The sequence below is a fragment of the Myotis nattereri genome (assembly GCF_964212035.1).
Source record: "Myotis nattereri genome assembly, chromosome: 1".
NCBI classification, from domain to species: domain Eukaryota; kingdom Metazoa; phylum Chordata; class Mammalia; order Chiroptera; family Vespertilionidae; genus Myotis; species Myotis nattereri.
In genome coordinates, this window is record NC_138075.1 from 208,141,064 (window position 1) to 208,160,350 (window position 19,287).

The 19,287-nt window shown below is 44.4% G+C and overlaps 1 protein-coding gene across 1 annotated transcript in view; it reads right to left on the reverse strand.

Annotated features, from left to right (window-relative positions):
* Positions 1–17,816, reverse strand: part of PGM2 (phosphoglucomutase 2) — a 31,722-nt gene extending 13,906 nt beyond the window's left edge. Inside the window, exons 1-6 of the mRNA XM_081110871.1 lie at positions 17,709–17,816; positions 11,974–12,141; positions 7,468–7,574; positions 4,040–4,124; positions 1,630–1,713; positions 1,307–1,500 (exon numbers count right to left, since the gene is read on the reverse strand). Of these exons, the coding sequence (XP_080966997.1) occupies positions 1,307–1,500; positions 1,630–1,713; positions 4,040–4,124; positions 7,468–7,574; positions 11,974–12,141; positions 17,709–17,798 (728 nt within the window). The 5' untranslated portion in view covers positions 17,799–17,816. The remainder of the gene's footprint in view (positions 1–1,306; positions 1,501–1,629; positions 1,714–4,039; positions 4,125–7,467; positions 7,575–11,973; positions 12,142–17,708) is intronic.
* Positions 17,817–19,287: the final 1,471 nt, after the last annotated feature.

A 19,287-nucleotide genomic window follows, 5' to 3' on the forward strand; every position in this document is an offset into this window, starting at 1 on the left:
AATCCTCAGAGACATGCTCAGAGGGAGAGAGGGAGAGAGAGAGAGAGAGAGAGAGAGAGAGAGAGAGAGAGAGATCAATTGAGAGAGAACATCAATCAGTGCCTTCCCTATGTGCCCTGACCGGGGATTGAACCCATAACCTAGGGATGTGCCCTGAGCGGGAATCGAACTGGCAACCTTTAGGTGCACAGGATGACACTCAACCAACTGAGCCGCTCCAGACTGGCAGAAACCCTTAGTCTTTGTGAAGCTGACTCAGAGGGACAGAAGGAAGGCTCAAGAAGTGTTTTACTTGTTCCCAACATTTAAAAATTAGGAGATTTCACAAACCAAATCTTGGTTTCTAGTTTCTTTCAGGGAGAAAAAGTCAGATGGCCTGGCAACTCCGGATGACGTTTGCACAGGGTAACGCCCAGCTGGCACGGCTGCTCCTTCATATGTGACTGGGGTTCCACAGGCTACGCGGGGGCCTGCTCTCCCAGGTGGTCCAATAACTACATTATTAGAGACAACCTAGAAATTCCACTTCCTGAAAACCAGTGGTTTCTTGCTTGGGGGACAATGAGGAGTGGTGGACCCACAGCAAACTACGGAAGGACGACCCTGCCTCAGCTCGTCTACTTCTTATTTCATGGTCATTACTGAGTCTGTGTCACTGGGTTAAATAAACGGGCACAGCAGACATTACAAAAACAAGTGTCAGGACTAGCAGGGGGTAATAGAGAAAGTATCCGTGACACATTAACTGGAGAGAAAAGGCATCACACAAACAACATGCATGGTATATTCCTATTGATGGGTTTGAAATATATTGCACGTATGTATGCTTGCATATGCACAGAAAATTTCTGGAAAGTTGAAAAAAGTCAGTGTTTCCTACTCAACACCTTTTAACAAGTTTTATTTATACATATGCTAGTATACACAGACACATACACTCTCATACACATATATAAGTCTACAGCAGAGGTCAGCAAACTGTGGCCTACCTGCCACTGAGACAAACCAGCTAGGGATGCTTTTGTAAACAAACTTCTTTTTTGGAACACAGCTAAGTTTGCGCTCATCATTTACATATCATCTACGGCTGCTTTCCCGCGACAGCAGAGCTGGGCAGGTGTGACAGTCTACATGGCTCACAAAGCCAAAAATATTCACTATCCGCCTTTTTAAGGAATGTTACCAAACCCCAGTCCACAGCCTCTAAAATCAGACGCAGCTACCGTTTATGTACCAGGTGAGGTGAGAGAGCCTGGCTGAATCACACTAACTGAACTCACCTGAGGTGAGTGTGCAATCCATTTACCTGTGAAAACAGTATTTTCTAAGGTCTTCATAGTAGTCCTTACTGATGGAAGCACTTGGGTCGTGAAGGAGCGGACTGCCGTGAAGTAAGGAATCATCCCAAGCTTGGGGCCACGGCTCCAGGTTCTCTTCAATAGCTTGAGAAATCCCTTTGTCGTGCGGGTGGGTGATCTGAGCTCCGTTAGCCCAGTAGACCTGAGAACGCAGGAACACATCCAGACAGGATGCGGTTAATGGAAACGCATCCATTCCCCGTGCTCCCAAACTGTGGAGGGTTAGGGTTCACCAAGAAGGACATACGTGTGGACAGAAAAATAAAAGTACCTTATAACCATCGTCTTGCTTCGGGTTGTGGGAGGCAGTTATCATGATCCCAGCACAAAGTTTCAAATGCAGCACTGTGTAGGGCTGTCACGGCAGGAAACAACAGCAGTTTTGTTTTTTGGTTTTTTTTTATAATATATCATTTTTTTTATTATTGTCTAAAGTTTTACATGTGTCTCCTTTTTCCCCAATTGACCCCCCAACCCACCCAGCCATTCCCACCCGAGGCAAGCCCCCACTGCCCCAGTATCTGTGTTCATTGGTTATGCTAATATGCATGCATACAAGTCCTTTGGTTGCTCTCTAAACCCCCCTCCCAACGCCCCCCCCCCCTCGCCTCACCATTTGTCTTTGGATCTACTCTTGTTCATCAAATTATGTTGATCATTATATCCCACATATGAGTGAGATCATGTGGTATTTATCTTTCTCCAACTGACTTATTTTGCTTAGCATAATGCTCTCCAGTTCCATCCATGCTGATGGAACAAGAGCAGTTTTAAACACACACATTAGGTATATGTAAAATGTCTATTCTAGGTATATTGCTTGTATCAAGTCGTTCCCTTTTAATAAACATAATATATAAATATCATAACCTGTCATTCAGTATTTTCGTGCCACACCCAAGCAGTATACTCTTATTACCCTTGGAACTAACTCACTGCTCAAAGTTCTGGGACATGTACCCTAATAAGGAGAATATTTTCCTAGGTGCCTTCTTCTTGTTGTCTTCTACCTGGTAGAACTAGAAAACTCTCCAAACCATAACATGGTCTAATCTTCCATTTCACATTCTTTTAAGCCTTCTTCTTGGGACAGAAGCGTATAGATCCTGTTTATTTCCTCTCACTGCTTTCTCATCTCTTCTTTCCCCCTACTTGCTTTTAAGGAAAAAATTATATCTTGTTCATTTATCTTCACTCCAGAAAAAAAAGCTCCCTCTCTTGTATTTCTACTTTACAAGACTACCCCTATCTTTACAAGACTACTTCTCAAAATGGGGAAAGGGGCCTGGCCCCTCTGTGGCCGCACAAGGGATTTACCAAGCACAGGCCACCGAGATCTATCCGCGTGTCCCTCCACCCTCCCATTAAGTGGCTATTAGTCCCCTTAGGGGTTATCTCACATCCGCCATGTGTCCTGGAGCAAAGTAAAGGGAGAACCACTCCATGCAGTGGGAAGTGACCACGAGACACTCATTTAATCCATGTCTGATATAAAAATAATTGCTATTGCCCTGGTCGGTGCTCGGGCTCAATGGTTAGAGCATTGGCCCAAGGACCAAAGGGTCACAGTTTTGGTTCCTGGGTCAAGGGCATGTACCTGGGTTGCAGCTTACCTCCACTCTGGTCAGGGAGCATGTGGGAGGCAACCAATCCATGTGTCTCTCTCACATCGATGTTTCTCACTCTATCCCCCCCACTTCCTTTCTCCCTCCCATTCTCTCTAAAAATCAATGGAAAAAAACATATCCTCGGGTGAGGACTAATAATAATAATAGTAATAATAACAATTGCTATAAACACTTACATAGTACAGAAAACCAAGGATGCTCAAAAACATTGCAATTTTCCCATCAAACAGTAACCTGAACCATATTTGAATGTGACATTGAGTGTCCCCTGGGTTATTATAATCTCGAAGGTGCTGCATCTACCTGTCAGTGCACTAGAGGCAGCGAACACAAACCAACGGGCATTACTTCTCCTATATCCATACACGGTCATTTCTACTTAATGTAAGTAATGTATTCAGATCATGTTTTTGGTTTAATTTCTAAAAAAATATATTCTTAGCATCTGGCTCCGCTCATAAAAGTTCTATCTACTTAAAAACAACAGCTGCCACAGTCCCTATGGTCCTTTTCTTTAGATTCTGCTACATTAAGTATTTAATAAAAATCTTATTAAAACATGCCAAGCATGCTTTCTGTACTGGCCATGAATAATATTTAGAATGTACGTTTGCATAAAAAGCTGGTGCACCAACTTGTCAAAAATATTCATGGTAAGACGTGGCTGGAGGTGAATTCAGATTTAGAAGATTTAGATATGAGAGGTTTTCTAACTGTAATAGCTGGGAAAAACAACTACAGGCTAAATGAAAAAAACAAACACACACACACCAAAGACATTTTGCTAACAAGCGAAAATATCTTTTGAATACAAGAAAAAGGAAAACTGCACTTAAAAATATCAATTCTGAAAAATCAAAAGTTGAACAACAGAGACATATTACTAGGATGTGGGAGAAACATTCCTGGAGCGAAGAAAGGACACCCCATAAATGCCAGATGTTCTCCTGTCATCAAATACCTGATTCCCGATAGCACTGAAGCCTGTAAAATTCAGCCATGTCCCATCCCCAACCCTGTGACAGGAAATTATAAAATGAACTAGCTACTTACCACAAAAGGGGTTGGGGTTATATCAGAAAACAGGTACACAGGAATCCCCTGAGTGATAAACGTGGTTGCAGCAAGGCGGGCAAATCTGGAAACGCGAGATGGGGGAGAAAGGAGAGGAGTGGTCAGGATGGTGAGTGACAGTGAAGAAGGAAATGAATGCCTGGCCACTTCTCTAGATTGAGCATAGCAGCCAGAGCAAGGAAAACGTTAATATACTTCCATTGGCAGAGAATACTAAAGCGGGAGGAACCTTGGGAGTCACCTCATTTTATTTTTATACCCGTTTCACAGAAATGGGACGGAAGCTGAGAAAGGCCAGATAACGTGTCCCATGTCCAACAGACACGTAGCAGCTGAGCCGGGCCTACACCCAAGTCTTTCCACTCCTGGTCTATCTCAGTGGTTCTTGGCCAAGAGAAGTTCTGTCCCCAGGGGGATTCTGAAACGTCTGAGGACATTTTTGATCATCACTGGGGGTAGGAGTAAGGTTCTACTGGAAGTTAGTAGGTATATTCCTATATATAGTGTGTATAGGTAAGGGACGCCACTAAACACTCTGCAGGGCAGTCCCCCACAACAGAATCATCTGGCCCAGCATGAAGTCGCATGTCAATAGTGCAGCGACTGAGAAACCCTAATGGAGAGCTATGGCAATCCAGTATAGACCATGCAGACTAGCATTTGATAACATTGTTATCGTATTGGCTTATGAGTGTGTGTGTCATATATATGTATGTGACATATATGCATATGGCATATACACATCTTAGCTTCATTCAGCCCTTAAAAGACTTAAATGTCACTGACATTTTTCTTAACTTCTACAGCTACTGGCTTATGGTAGGACACAGGGCATCAAGTCTCTATTCATGCTTGGAGTAAAATACTCTACAACATTAAATGAGCATTTTACTTCCAGTGAACAACATTATACATTACAGAATTAACCCGATCATTCATTCTCTTTCCAAATCCCGGGAGCTGGCGGGGCACAAGAGATCTCTGCACTTTTTTAACAGTGAAAATTCCTAAGATCAAGAGTAATACAGAATGATTTTGACAGAAAAAGAAGGTCTCTTCATAGGAGAGAGTCATAAAAATAGAAAAATTTATCAAAAACAAGTTTAATAAAAATCTGAGTTAAATCTAAACTGTATTTCCTAGAATGAATGGCAAGGAAGTCACTTTCAATCTCACGAAACATTCAGACTGATTTTAAAGGCACCTTCTTAAAGTTGGCAAAGCAGACACTCAACACACAGAGCGAACAAAAGTAGGTTTACCGTTGTATGTGAAACACAGAGTTTATTCTTGTATTATTATTTATTAATTATTGCATTCTTTTCCATACGAACCACTGTAAACCTACTTTTGCCCCACCCTGTATAAATGATTATATATATATATATATATATATATATATATATATATACTAAGTTACAAATGTGCACACAAAAATTCAATGTGTTCTCTGCATATGCTTAACAGTTTTAGCGTATGTTCCCCACCCAATATTTAAAGTTGAAAGATTAAAGAATGAATAAACATTTCCTTGGGTAAAATTCTGAGACTACCGTAGTACCCAACTCGTTAAGAAGATTCCATGGACTGATCATGAGTGCTTTCCCATGTTTAATATTGAGGTTACAATCTCTAAATGCTTGCATGATGTAGGTGATAGCCCTGAACTCCATCCCATCCCATCCCATCCCATCCCATCCCATCCCATCCCATCCCAATCTGAAACCTGAACCATAAACTTAAGTAGAATTAATAACATCAGTTACTTCTTGGAAATAATGTGGCTCCAAGGCCAGGGCAAGAAATACCTGTACTTTAATTGACAATGCTAACATATCTAAAGGATGTGTCAACCAGAAACAGGGTAGTCAGCCTGAAATGAAGAAACCTGAGAAGCCAAACAAGCAGAACTAGCCACACATACTGTACCTGCTCTGGCTGGGGGATCTGACCTGCCCCTGGGGTCAGTAAAACATGCGTATGATCCAATTCTAACGGCAAGTTCATGAACTGAAAAGTGACAAACTGCTATTCTGGTTGGCACAACATCACTCTCTTGAAAATGTAATCCATGTACATCTGTCCCTGAGAGCTACAACTTCTCTCTTGCTTTGTTGGGGGAAAAAATCACTTTTTGAGCCTGCAATTGAAGACCAAAAACTGTAAGTCATCCTGAGTTCAACCTGGGGACTGATGTCATCTAGTCCTTGACCCTAACCATGTTCCCTTCCTCACAGCCACACATTTGTTCCCATTAATGCTTCTCTCTTAGGCTACAAGTTCCTGAAAGGCAAAGATTAGGACTGTGACCTCAAACAGCACTGTAGAGTTCATGAGAATTTCATTAATATTAAATATTTGTGTGTTCTTCTAATCCAAGAAACTAATCCTTATACTCTGAAGTGACTAAAAAATTCATAATAGAGTAAGTATTTAAGTTAAAAAAAAAAAAAAAAGGTCACATTGCATGATTAAGAGCAGGGATTGGCAATTACAGCTCATTTTGTAAATAGGGTTTTACTGGAACACTGGCATGCCCATTCAGTTATGTGCTGCCCATGGCTGTTTTTGTGCTACATGGCAGAATCGGTAGATGTGAAAGAGAGTGTACAACCCACAAGGTATAAGATGTTTACTATTTGCCCTTTAGAGATAAAAGTACATGCCTTAAAGATTGTTGTGAGGATTAAATGAGTAATACCTAAGTGCCTAGCTCACATTCAGCACTAAAATAATTGCTGTCCTGTCATCACTACTACCATCATCATCACCACCATCACACTCATCATCATGACCATCACCACCATCATCACCATCATCACCATCGTCATCATTACCTTCCTATAGTTACATAACAGAGACTCCCATTGGTCTGTGAATGTTATAAGAATAAAGCTTGAAATGGGCATGCAAGAATGAAAGATCATGAATCTTATGAGTAGTAGAAGAAAACATTACATAATAATAAGAAAGTGAGAAGGAGAAATAAGGTTGCCACTTAAAAAAAATTCAGTCATTTAGACAGGTATTAAATTCTAAATTGTCAAAATAATTTCATTTTCTTAACCCAAACATAAAACCAGAATTCTTAAAAGTTTGCAAACAGAATTTACCCATCATTTTTGTAGTTACGCAATATAGCTGACAAATGTTTTTTAAAGGCAAGCGATTGAAATGATGATTAAAAATAAAACCACAGAATCACTCCAAAGAAATACTTTCACAAATATCTTTTTTGTTTGATTTGTTTTTTGTTTGTAAAATGTTGGGTAGTACAGTCAACCCTGTGCTATTCTCCAATAAGGGCTGCTCTCTCCAACCCTTTATTTTAGGAGGATTGTATCAGCAGAGTCTTGCTTCATCAGACTCAGCCTTCTTAGTCCTCCAGCATAAACAGCTTTATATACCTTTTGCTGCTGCTTCCACTTGCTGGGTGAGCTCGAGCATCAAAGCTGATCACGACACCTCTTTGCTTAAGGTCACTGAATTGTTTTTCCAGGTATCTGCAAAATCCCTAAAAAAATACCCCATGGATTAAAAGAGTATATATGTTTTAACACATCATATGTGTATGATAAACTGGTCAATCAATTTTTCTCTGTTTCCACAAGAGAGCATTGTAGCAGAGAAGGGAGAACTCCCTCAGTAATTAAACAAACTGAACAAGGGGAAAACAAAAGCTTTATTTATTGTTGATCTACTAGCATATGTGCCAGGTAGTATGCTGACACTTAATATCTAATGTCACTAACCCTAGATCAACTCCGCCAAGCAGTCCCCTTTTTCAGATGGGGAAACTAAGACTCAGAGATGCTCAGTGACTTGCCCAGGTACAAGAATAGCAGAGCCTGGATTCGCTCCCCAGGCCTGGTCAGAGGCGTTCAGGGCGGGGTTAAAAGCACACAGCGTCTGTGCGTCTGGACTCCGCTCTGCCACCTGCAAGCAAACGACAAGTTCCTTAGCCTCTTGGTGCCTCAGTTTCCTTTTCTGTGAAACAAGAATAAGAATAGTACCTATCTCAGCAGGCTGTTGTAAAGGTTAAATGAGTTAAAAAATATGCCAAGTGCTGAGAATCTAACACCAAGAAAGCAGTAGGTGCAGCTGTTGGAAGCACTGTTTCTATTGTTATTTTCCTTTAAAGCCGACATTCCTTCTTTTGCGTTAGTTCTAAGTGCCTGGGGACAGGGGAGTGTTTCTGATACTTCTGCCCGCTCTGTACCAGCAGCAGGCCAAAGGAACTCAATACATTTGATAAGATTTTGACACATGACTAATCTAAACGTGTTTGTTTATGATATTGTTTTTAATTAGGTAGAGGTCTTAAGGAGGCCCTATCCGTCCAAATACATGACACAGCCAATTACACAAATAAAAAGTATGCAGGTACGTGGGCTCGTACACTTGCCTAGAAATGATAAAACACACAATTCCTGTATCCCAGAGGGTGCAATAACATCACTTCAATCTGAGATACGAGAGATCACAAAACAGTGACCTTTGAATTCAACAGGTTTAGAATATTGGATAAATCAGGTTTTATCAGAGAACAAAGGTTGATCGGGTAATAACGATGGTCCGTATCACTTATTTCACTTTGGCCGAAGGAAGTCATTTTTGGTAGGGAGGATATTCCCAGCTTTGTTGCCAGAGCAGCGCCCATCTAGAACGCCTTTAGTTTTCCCTGGACAAAAACACTGTGTTGGGCATATATCCTGAGGTTGAGGGATACAAAGGAAGAAGGACACAGGTGTGCTGGTTTTGTGGGTTCCCAGAAAGAACTCAGGCTCACATTCGAAAGCTTACAACAGGGACAGCACCCTCTCCCCGCCCCTGGTCAACTGCTATGTTGTGATTCCAAAGTTCAAGGGGGCAAAAAGCTTTGGCCCCAAATCCTCACATCTCCAAACTGCTCAGAGACTCTGGAGCCTGCTGAGGCTGAGGACCTGAGAGCACGGCTAAGAAAAGACTCGGTGTGGGATGAAGGCGGTTTCAGAGTTGAAATGTTACCCTGGGACACAAGAAAAAAACTTTGCCTGGCTTCAAAAGGTCCAACTGTGACCAATATGAAAAAGCTACAGAAAGACAGATTTTTGACTCAAAATAATGAAACCATCCTTTAATGACAACCGTTCTCCAAAGACAGAATGGCTGTTTCCGAAGACCGTGAGTTCCCCATCATTCCTGTCTCACGGCTCAGTTAAGTAACCTAAGAGGAAATTACAACCTCAATGAATAAAGCAAACAGTACAAAAGTTTCCCTCCAGTCTGTCCTGTTTCCCATTGGGTGTTCCCGACTCACATATATATGCTTCTGAAATCCAACCAGATGAATGTGAGGGCACCATGAGGAGAGGCCACACCAGAGACCAGCAGGCAGGGTGCGGAGGCCACAGGGAAAGCCAGCGCATTCCGCCAGGTCACCCACCAGGGCTGGGAGTGGAAGCCTGTGGTGTGTGTCCTGGGAATCCTTGTCCTCTAATTTGGAAACCGTTCCTAATGTTGTCTCAACTCTTAACACCCTTGTCTCCTGTGGTAAGTGTTCCAGTGGAGGCTGGGTGAGCACTTCGGAGCGGTGGGGACTGCGGGGATATTATCCCAAGGGGTAGCTAATTGTAAGAGATAGAGGCCTGTTGCACAAAAAGATTCATGCAATAGGCTTTCCCTTCCCCTGGCTGCCGGCACCAGTTTTCCTCCGGCACCCGGGACCCAGGCCTTCACTCCGGCCGGAGCCGCCTTCAAGCCTTCGCTGCCCCGCCCAGCCGACCCGGGTCGGGTCGCACACGGGACCCCCGCCGCCCCGGGTCACAGATAGCAGGCCCGGATGGCGGCAGGGCGGGATGGCGCTGCCTCACCCTACCTGCAGTATGCAAATTAGCTGCCATCTTTGTTGGTGGTTAATTTGCATATTGTGCTGATTAGCCAATGGGAGGCGTAGCGAAGGTACGGTCAATTACCATGTTTGTCTATTATTAGATAGGATGACCTTTAAGGGCTATGCTTGCATCTTAGTGTTGTGGGCTTCTTAGCTATCACAGGAGAGACCAATTCTTCTAGGGAAGAGGAGGTATGAGATAAGTCCTAAGACTTTTCTGAGGCTAGACTGCATAATTCCTAGAAACTAGATGGGGATGAATGCAGGAAAAAAGACTCTATGTTCAATGAGAAGCTCATAGAATCCCCTACCATCAGGCCTAATTGGAGGTGTGACCAATTGAATTTTCCATAGATAGCTACACATCCCACATGCTTCTCTCATGTGATACTGATGTTCCTCCAATGAGACGGGTGGCTACGTACCCTCTCCTTCAGCATGAGCAGCCTTATAAGACTCCCTTTTAACAAACACAGCATGGCGGAAGGAAGTGATGTGGGGTGACTTTCAAGGCGAGGTCATAAGAGTCAGTACAGCCTCCCCCTGGCACACACTGTCTGGATGCTATCCTAAGCCCCATGCTGTAAGGAAGCTCAGGCCACAGGTAGTGGTCCAGCCCCAGCTAAGATCTCAGCCAAGAGCCAGCAAGAACAGCAGACCTGTGAGGGAGGGAGCTCTCAGGTGATTCCAGGCTTCCAGCTGGCCCAGGTGACACCTGGGTAGCAGAGATCAGCTGTCCCCACTGAGCTCCACTCACATTGCAGATCTGTGAGCAAAATAAACTGTTTAAAATCACTGTTTTGGGCAATTTGTTCTACAACCCTAGTCACTTGTCTCCTTAGGGTTTTGCTACAATGTGCCCAACTGCCTTTTATGCTGGGAGGTACATGTAAGGTACAGGTAGTCACCGTAGTCAATTTTTCCAGACTTTTCTTCCTCAGAATTAAAGTGACCTTCAAGTCTAAGTAATTGAGGAGACAGAAGAATCAGTTCTCCTTCATTTCCCTCATAAATAGCTCTTCTGTTTTGTCAAAGGCTTCATCTCTCTTCCTAAAAGTTGGGTCTATTCCTCTGGCAGCAAAATTCACAGATGAAGGCAAGGGTACTCAGCAATAATTTCCACCCATACTGTACATTCCACCTAAATAGAATTGGCTCCCGGTGATTCTGGCAGTTCCAAAAGCTTTCCAATGCTTGCAAAAATTAGGAGGCCATGAAAGCCAGTCGGCTTAGGCGGTGAATTTGCACTGGAATGGAAGATCCATGAGTCTGTTTTAATCATTATTATAGTCCCAATGTCTGGCACACAGTAGGCACTCAATAAATCTCTGCTAAATGAATGAGCGAATAAGTAGCTGCATGAGTTTTGAAACAAGCACTGTTTCAACCAACTGCGCGAGCCTTGCTTTATGGAGTGAAAGTGTGATTCCTTGTGCCTAGACAAACCCACAAGACCTGTGTGTAATTAAAACATGTTACACTTGGTTTACAAAGGGAGCCTGGGGTTAAGTTACTCAAATAAGGAGGCTGTTGGGCTGAAGTGGCTGTAAGGCCTTAGTAGCCTAAGGAAGCAAACTGAAAGGTGAGCTTGTAAATGACTCAAGTAAACAAATCAAAACCTGAGCTACAGAAGGAATGGGGTTTCCTTCCCCCTTCCCCATCTAGCTGGATTACAAAGTTAAGTTTATGATCATGAAATAAAAACTAAACAGTTGTCTGTCAAAAACAAATAAACAAACAAAAGAAATCAAAACCTAAGGACAATCAACCACAAATAGCCACTGAGGCTTTCCCAAATAAGGTAATCACTTGAGCTATAGCCAATCTTTTCATTTCCTTGCTCTGCTTCTGCCTCTTCTCAATAAGCCTGTCTCCTAGCTCCTGTCAGTGGAGGCTTCTAACCATTTCCAGTAGTTTCGTACTCCCCAAATGAAATAGATTTTTGCTCAGATAGACTTAAAAATTTTTATTATGCCTCAGTTTACCTTTTAACACTGGGGGTATGGTAAGAATAACTATAAAACGTATAAAAATGTGGTACCTGTGTAGTCTGGATGATGGTCAAGTCGTTCATACGAGCGAATCCGGCTCCCATAGCGGCTCGGAGGCCAGCTGTCCCGAACTCCATGCGAGCCCCGAAACATTTCTGTAGTTCTTCTTTATTGCCTTCTGCAATTAGTTGTTTCACTGACTCCAAAGTTAAAGGATTCTGCAAAACACAAATGTATACACCAATATGGCCAGGGGAATAACAACGAAAAGTCTGAAATATAAAAAAAACCCCACAACAATTCTACCCTGGGGGAGGAATATATATATATATATATATATATATATATATATGCCTCATATGCAAAGTGTCCCCTTGGGAGTTTGACTAACCAGGAGTTGGATCGTTCGCTAGGTGTGCGCTGACCAGCAGGGGGCGGCGCGGGATGAAGGAAGGCCCCAGCCAGCAGCCGCTAGGGACCCTACCCGTGCACAAATTTCGTGCACTGGGCCTCTAGTATATCATATATAGGCTTTTTAATATTTTAATGCTGTGGAAATATAAAGCCAGTTTTTTTGAATTAAGAGTGATATTATGATTAACAAAAAATATATATTTAGTTTTAGAATAGAAATATATAGTATTTAGTGTTTCCCTTTATAGTATAAGTATTATTTCTTTCCTACCACAGCAAGCAATTTGGGAAAAATGGAATGAACTTATAGGTTTTGGGGTCAAACACCCAGAATGGAATATTAGGCACACCACCACGCACCAAGTCCATTCACTTGGGCAAACAGTCTAGAACAGCCATGGGCAAACTACGGCCCACGGGCCGGATCTGGCCCGTTTGAAATGAATAAAACTATTGAAAAAAAAGACCATACCCTTTTATGTAATGATGTTTACTTTGAATTTATATTAGTTCACACAAACACTCCATCCATGCTTTTGTTCCGGCCCTCCGGTCCAGTTTAAGAACCCATTGTGGCCCTCGAGTCAAAAAGTTTGCCCACCCCTGGTCTAGAATGTTCCTTACAAAATGAATTGAGGTGGTTTACATCAAATTTATTAAATTAATGTAAAACATCTTTCTGTGCCTGACACTGAGTTGTAATCAAATGTTCATTTTCGCCGTAACCGGTTTGGCTCAGTGGATAGAGCGTCAGCCTGCGGACTGAAAGGTCCCAGGTTCGATTCCGGTCAAGGGCATGTACCTTGGTTGCGGGCACATCCCCAGTGGGGGGTGTGCAGGAGGCAGCTGATCGATGTTTCTCTCTCATCGATGTTTCTAACTCTCTATTCCTCTCCCTTCCTCTCTGTGAAAAATCAATAAAATATATTTTTTAAAAAAAACAAAAACAAAAACAAAAAACAAATGTTCATTTTCTTCCCTAATGTCTTCAAATTTTTCCAGAGAGTGAAAGATTATACAATTTAAATCAAAACCTTATTTTTGTAGTGTTATAACTTGTACAATGATTTCACATACCTGGTCAAATTTGAATCTTGTAATGACTTCAAGAAGCAGACAAATAACAAAACCTCCATTTTACAGATGGAGACACCTCAGAGATTAATAGACTTGCTTCAACTGCATGATAAGCACGGATTTTGTGCTTTTTCTATTACATCCACTGCTTCAAATAGACATTCACATGAAGCAGTTCAGTTCACCTTACACTGCCCTGTTCTCTGTGTACAATAGTTGTAGAAAATGTTATGTGACAGTCACATTAATTCCATACCAGACATTTTAAATTAAGAATTCACAAGAACAATAAAGTACTTTATTCCTATTTTACAGTCATCATCTCACCAGATGAACATGCAGGCAAGGTGTGGCCACATAATTAAACTTTGAAATGCTATTGCAATAAACCCTTGGTCTTTTGGAATTAAGCCCACATTTCCAGATTATTCCAGATTCACAAGGACTCCAATAAAAGCCCACCTTTTGGGCTAAAACAGTCGTTCTCAACCTTGGCTGCACATTAGAATCACCTGGGAATCTTTTTAAAATCCTGATTTCTGGGCCTCATCCTCCAGAAATTCTGTTTCTTTGTTATGGGGTGGGGCCACAACATTTGTAACAAAGAAACAGAATTTCCGGAGGATGAGGCCCAGAAATCAGGATTTTAAAAAGAATCCCAGGTGATTCTAATGTGCAGCCAAGGTTGAGAACCACTGGGCTCAAAGCAATAACCAAGGATCACAAAGCACAATCTGACCAATCAGATCGGCAGATGCCTCAAAGAAGGGCTCAGGTGTGGCACATAAGAGAGGCTCAATCAATATTTGCCAAGCCAATGAGAAAACAGAAACTTCAAGGCCACACCCAATCTGGTGAGTCTCAGTACCAATGCGGAAAATCCTAATCAGCCTTGCATGTCCATCAAAGACCAACAGCCTGAGAGAAACCAAGTGTGGCCCAAAGATAAGAATGAAAAGCCAAGAGGGCAACAGAGCTGAGAATCAGCGTGGGAGTGACCAAAGCTGACAGCAGCTAGAAGAACGGGGTGAAGGCAGGGTGACCTGCTGCCCTTGGGGGCTCAGACCAGAGGGCTGCGATGCTTTCAGCTAGCAGGAAGTCCCCTCTGGCTGCCTGTCTCCAGCCAAAGAAGAAACTGGAAGAGGAAAGAACAGAAGTGGCAGAAATTAGAAAATGAAAAGGACATCCCCTCCCTTCTACCCAGGGAGGTACCCTCTCTCCCAGGAGTGGGGAACTTTTTTCCTGCCAAGGCCATTTCGATATTTATAACCTCATTCACGGGCCATACAAAATTCTCAACTTAAAAATTAGCCTGCTCTATTTGGTCAGACATTTAATGACCTCATCCCTCATGCCTAGGCAGGGCCAGACCAAATGACTTCTCAGGCCTGATATGGCCCAGCGGTCAGACGTTCCCCACCCTTGCTCTATACAGTGACAACATTTGGTGGACATTAGTTGTTTATTTCTTCAAAGGGAAAGTTTTGTGGAACAATTCAGTACCAGCTAAGAGATTTCTACAAACTGTGAGTTATCAGAAATGGAGCCATTTTCCTGCCCTAAGGAATTGCAAGGCTATCTTTCCAGAAAAAGGAAAACCAGCCAGCTGCCAATAGCATCCAGAAACAGGATGTGCCTTTCATGTCTGGGGCCAGGGGCAGAGGGAGAGGGAGGCCTGGTCCTGCAGACAAGCGTGCAATCTTCTCCATTTACTCAGCAACTACTTTAGGTGCAGGTGCTCCCCGCTTTTCCAAAGTGTGTGTTACAAAAGACCTGTTAGTGCCTGTTTTTGCTAACTGGAAAAAAAAGGAAATCCAAAGAGGATTTTCGCCTTTATGAGAAAAGGTGAAAAGTGAAAGCAGTGGTCAGCATTTGTTTGGCAGCAGCCATTACAGAGGCAGCGGCACCCACCAGCGACAGTGGCCCGGCCAAGCTCCTCCCAGGAACTACCCTCAGCATCTCAGCCTCAGGCCGCCAGGGCTGTGCGCTGTGTCTGCGAGCACCTGTGCTTTATCTCGGTTTATTTTGCACATCCCTCAGCAAGATGTGGCCTAAGGGATCAGAAAAACTGAAGGGCTCATAGGGTGTGTTAGGCTTAGCGTAAAACTGAACGTAATTAAGCGTCTTGACCCTGATGAATGAAATGAAGACACGGTGTGTGTGCTGACCTTGCCTGCGTCCACCACTCATACTCTCTGCAGGCAGAGAGAACCCTGAAAGCTGCCGCCGTTACTATCAGTTCTGCTACTAGCAGAGTGGTCCTTCCCTCAATAAATAAAACGGACAGTCTGCTGCTTGACTGGATTGACAAGTGTACAAAGCGTGGTGTGTATTTACAATGTCATTCCTGCTTTTACTATATGTACGGTTATTTTAAGCTTTATGTGTTATTTGGTATCACTCAGTACGTTATTTTGGGGGTCTGAGAAGGCTGAAAATATTTTCCATGTAAATGAATGGTGATTGCTTCTTTGCTTTCCGGCCTTTGGGCTTACCAAAGATTTCACAGGAAACCTCTACTTTCGGAGAGTGGGGGAAACCTGTATCTACTCTGCATCTGCACTGTCAGGCCCTGCTGTATGACTTGTTGGCGTCCAGGGCCAAATGAAAAACGGGACCCCTCGTTCAACAATTTTTAAGAATTTCCAGATGGGACAGCAGAGTGTTTAACCAAGTGCTGGGCCCTCTAGGGGAAGGGGTTCTGTGCAAACCCCATCAGACCTTATGCCTTTGAAGTCAGCCCTGGAGACAGACATTAAACAAATAAACCTACAAATAAGTTTTGTTTGTTTGTTTGACCAATCCCAGTAAGAGCTGTGAAGGAAAAGAACAGTCTGTTTAGGGAGTGTATTAGGGAGAAATAATATACCCTCAGGAGCCAGGGAAGCCTCTCTACATAAGCCACTGTGGCCTAAAAGGAGCCACATACTACACCAGACCAGCTTGGGGGAGGCCTGCGTGAGTGGAGGCCTTACAAACTCAGAGACCTAAAGTAACCACGTAGGATGGTCTGAAATTAAAACTTTTTAACTAAAAGCAATTTATGGTGGGTAGTCATGTTCTAGGCTGGTATCTTCCCTGACAAAGGTCAATCTTGACCTTAATAAAGCCTGTCTATTGTCTTTTTGCACCTACCATAACATATCCTTGAAATATCAAAGTAATTTTCATTTTTCCGGATGCCTCAAAGCACAGGCACAGCTCTGCGGAGACCACAAATGCCCTCATTGTTACTGAATTAACTGCTGACAGTTAACTATCCTGTACCCACCTGTGTAAAAGAAGTATGTGTCTATTATTGCTCTTTTTCTCCAATCCCAGAGGTTTCCCAGCTTTGCTAGCTCCCACCTCCCTAGTCTGTCACCAGTGGATTTCATGTAACCCGCTTACTCCTCTTTTGATTGCAATGTATAAAATAAGGAGCAAAACTGCCTGCCATTCTCCGAGCATTATCTCAATCCGTTGAGATTTTGCTTCCTGGCAACGTTTAACAGTTTGGCTCAAAGGAACTCACAAAAATTCTTCATAGGTTTGAATGTTTCTTCCCCTGACACCACATTTAAGTTCGGATTCGGAACATGAGTGACAGCGTGAGAAACAGGTTCAGCAGAAGTGAGCAGCGCGCACCCCAAGAACACCAGTAGGCGGCAGGAAGCAACAAGTCGGAAGTGGAGACTCCAGTTAGAGAGGAGAGAGGGAGGGAGGCAAGTCTGAAGCGGGCTTCCTTCTCTGCTCCAGCATCTAAGAGAGGGAACAGAACTCGGGGTGCTGCGTCCAAGGGCTTCCCTCCCATCAGAGACCTAAGAAAGATGCCTGACGTCAGGCGGGCCCAACCCATGCTTGCAACTAAGCAGCTGGGAGATGTGGATGGGAAGGCTGGTCGGCAGAGTTCCCAGGAGCCAAAGGCACGGGCGGGACGGAACGATTCCGGGCGGCGGGGGATGCACACCCCGCTGCAGAGGACGAGCGGCGGGCGGAGTGTCGGAACGCGTGCAGTCCTCAGTTAGACAAGACCCCGAGGCCGGCCGGGTTCGGGCCCACCCGCTCTCCCCCTGACCGCCGATCTGGCAGCCCCGGCCGGGCGGCTGGCTGTTTGGTCCCGGGCCTGCCTTTCCCGGACAAGCTCCGCAGGTGCAACACGCCGGCCGGACCAGAGGAGGCCTGGCCGCCGCTGCGGTCTCCCGCCCGTCTCCCCGCGGGAGGGGAGGCCAGGAAGGAAGCGCAGGCGCCGGCACTCGCCTGGGGAGCAGGCAGAGGACCCTCCGGGCGCTCCCAGCCCCCTGGCGCCCCTCACCTTGTCCCACCGTAGCCACCGGGCTGTCTCCTGGTCCAGCAGGCTGTCCGTGCCGGGGCCACTGCCGCCCGGAGCTGCGGGCGCCGCCATCCCCTCGCTGCCACCACCGAGTTCAGGAGGCTGCGATCTCGCCCTTCCGCTGGGCAGGGAGAGGCGGAGGCGGGGCGGGGAGGGCGGAGGCGGGGCGGGGAGGGCGGAGGCGGGGCGGGGAGGGCGGAGGCGGGGCGGGGACAGGCACCGTGGAGCCTGCGGGGCCGCAGGACAATGACGCGCTGGACCGTGAGCACGCCCCTTGCAGTTCATCCGCGCGCCTCTAGGGGTAATGGGCGGGGTAGAAGGGTGGGGTGGGGGTGGGAGTGCTGGGTTCCGCCCATCATCTCTGAAAAGGTCCTGAGGTCACCCCCATTCATAGGACACTCTTCACTGCGTTCCTACCATGCGCCAGGCACCGGGCCAGGTGTGGAATCCAAGGATGGGTAAACCCAGGACCCTAACATTTAAGGAGAAATTCTGAAGGTCAAGAATAACCGAGAAAACTATTGTAAAAGAACAAAGTGGGAGCGTGAAAATAGACGCTGGAACAGAATGGAGAGTTTTAAAACAAAACTATACGTGTGCAGCTTATTGATTTCGGAGCAAGGGGACGGGACTTTTTTTCCTCAGTGAGTGAGTGGTACAGGGTCTGCTGTATATCCATATAGAAAAAGGAACTGTGAGCCTCTAAGTCAGATCACATGCAACTATGCATCCCAGGCTAATTGCAGATCTGAGTGTGAAAGGCAATGTGAAACGGCTAGAAACTAGGTTAGGAGTCCATCTTCAGGACCTGGGATCACTAAGCCGTAAAGGATACGCTCATATGCTCGCAGTGAGCATGAAAAGTCAAGTGCAAGCATGTTTCTAGCAATGTCATGTGTACTAGCTCCAAACTAGAAACAACTTAAATGCCCATCAATGGATAAATATATTGTGGAGTATGCATACAGTGATATAAACAAATTATAGAGTATTCATATAGCAATAAAATGAGCTATTTATTATCTTCAACACCATGGATCAACCTCACAAACATTACTTTGAACAAAAGAAGCCAGACCTTTCCTCCCACCCACTCCCTCCCCCAAATACTGGATCATTCCATATATACAGCACTTTAGAATACGTAAGAATATAGGGAAAGAAAACAGACCAGTGCTTAAGAACTAGGATAGGGAAATGAGTTAATACAAAGGGCACAAGGGAATTTGGGGGGGTGATTGAACTGTTTTGTTTCTTAACTGTGGCTGTGATAAACAGCTGTTTATCAAAACACATAGAAATGAATTTCACTGTATGTGTAAATCATATCTCAATTTTTAATACATATTTTATATTGATTTCAGAGAGGAAGGGAGAGGGAGAGAGAGATAGAAACATCAATGATGAGAGAGAATCATTGATTGGCTGCCTCCTGCACACCCGCTACTGGGGATTGAGCCCGCAACCCAGGCATGTGCCTCTGACTGTGTGGCTTCCAGCCTTCTGCCAGGGACCCTTCTGGGACCCTTCAGTCCGCAGGCCAACACTCTATCCACTGAGC